Here is a 1,573-nt window from a genome sequence, read left to right as displayed (position 1 = left end):
TCATCATTCTGCCATATGAAAATCATGATATGACAGTTCTGCGCATTGGATAAATAATATATGGTCTAGATTACACTTTTGTTATGTTTTAGAATTTAATTTAATCAAATAATATTTTTTTTTTTGTGTATTTACATGCATACCTATGTACGTTCATGCACAACTATATATGCCATCGTGCTCTTTTCTTTATTCCTTAATTTCCAAACCTGTACTTTGCCACATGCTAAGCTATACTTGGGTTGAATTTTACATATACACCACCAGTGGAGCCTAAACTTGTGGAGTGGTTGGGTAGCTGGGACGTTCTGTTCAGGCAAGATAAGAAGATGGCTAGGGAATTCCTCTCACGGGCTTCTTTCTTTTGCTGGTATCTCTGGAGAGCTAGGAATGATAAGGTCTTCAAAGTTAAGGAATGGACAGTGCATGAAGTTATTAATGCTGCAGAGAAGGCGTACAAGGAATTCGCTGGAGTGCAGAAGGTTCAACCAACTACCAAGGCGCCATCTACAACTCATGCTTCTCTGCCTAATGTAGCGTGGAAACCGCCCCCTGCAGGTTTTTGGAAGGTGAATTGTGATGCTGCTGCGACATTGGACAAGAGGAAGGGTGGCTTGGGAGTCGTATTCAGAGATTCGGCAGGTAGCATCGATAGAGCCATCTCGCTGCCCCACTCTTTTAGCTCGATCAACCAGGGTGAGGCCCTTGCCATCAGGTTGGCCCTCTCGACTGCCTTGCAAGCTGGCTTTACTAAGTTACAAGTGGAGTCGGATTGCCTGGAGATCATCAACCTGCTGTCTAACCCGGCTATGATAACCCAATGGGAGGTGGCACTGATATTGGATGATATCCGCACCTTAGCTACTTCCTTCACCATGATTTCTTTTGTATATGTTCCAAGGAGTGTCAACTATGTTGCAAACACCTTGGCTAGGAAGGCCTTGTCGTGTGTGTGTTCGACAAACTTGCCACTTTCCACTCCGTGGCTTCAGGACTTGATTAGGTCTGAAGCCACTGCTTGTTCACACGTTTCACTTCAATAAATTCAGTACTTACCAAAAAAAAAAAGAAGCTATACTTGGGTTGAATTTTACATATGAAATGGAGGATTCTTGGGATCTACTTATTTACAAATTTTTAAGGAAAAATTACCAGATTACACAAAATCTGGATTGACTCAACCGGTATGGTCAATTGGCTGCTTCAGCCGGAACAAGACCCATGGCCCTGAGAGGTTTTTTCACTTCTTTATGATATTTAGTCTTAGTTAAATAATTTTGATTTGATTGGATCAGTATTAAGATGATGGATAGACATTGTATTAATGTAGCTCACACTTTAATAGTCCAAGCTACATAGGCATATGCTGGGGGATGTTAGTAACAACTAACAATATTAACTGTTAACCTCTATTTTCTCTTAGGTCTGGTTACCAAGAAAAAAAAAAAAAACACCTCTATTTCTGTTTGATTTTAATTAAATTCTCTTTTCACCCAAAAATAAATAAAATAAAATAAATCAATGACTTTTCTACACCGTAAAAAACGGAATATCTCCCTAGAAATCCTTTGTT

The 1,573-nt window shown here is 39.7% G+C and overlaps 1 protein-coding gene across 1 annotated transcript; it reads left to right on the top strand.

The window, feature by feature from the left end:
- The first annotated feature begins 329 nt into the window (after positions 1 to 329).
- LOC122640122 lies at positions 330 to 1,043 on the top strand. The gene has a single exon (XM_043833260.1). The coding sequence runs from the start codon at positions 330 to 332 to the stop codon at positions 1,041 to 1,043; it is 714 nt and encodes a 237-aa protein (XP_043689195.1).
- The last annotated feature ends 530 nt before the right edge of the window (positions 1,044 to 1,573 follow it).

Source organism: Telopea speciosissima, chromosome 1 (genome assembly GCF_018873765.1).
Source record: "Telopea speciosissima isolate NSW1024214 ecotype Mountain lineage chromosome 1, Tspe_v1, whole genome shotgun sequence".
NCBI lineage: Eukaryota > Viridiplantae > Streptophyta > Magnoliopsida > Proteales > Proteaceae > Telopea > Telopea speciosissima.
This window is presented reverse-complemented; position numbering and strand designations above follow the sequence as displayed.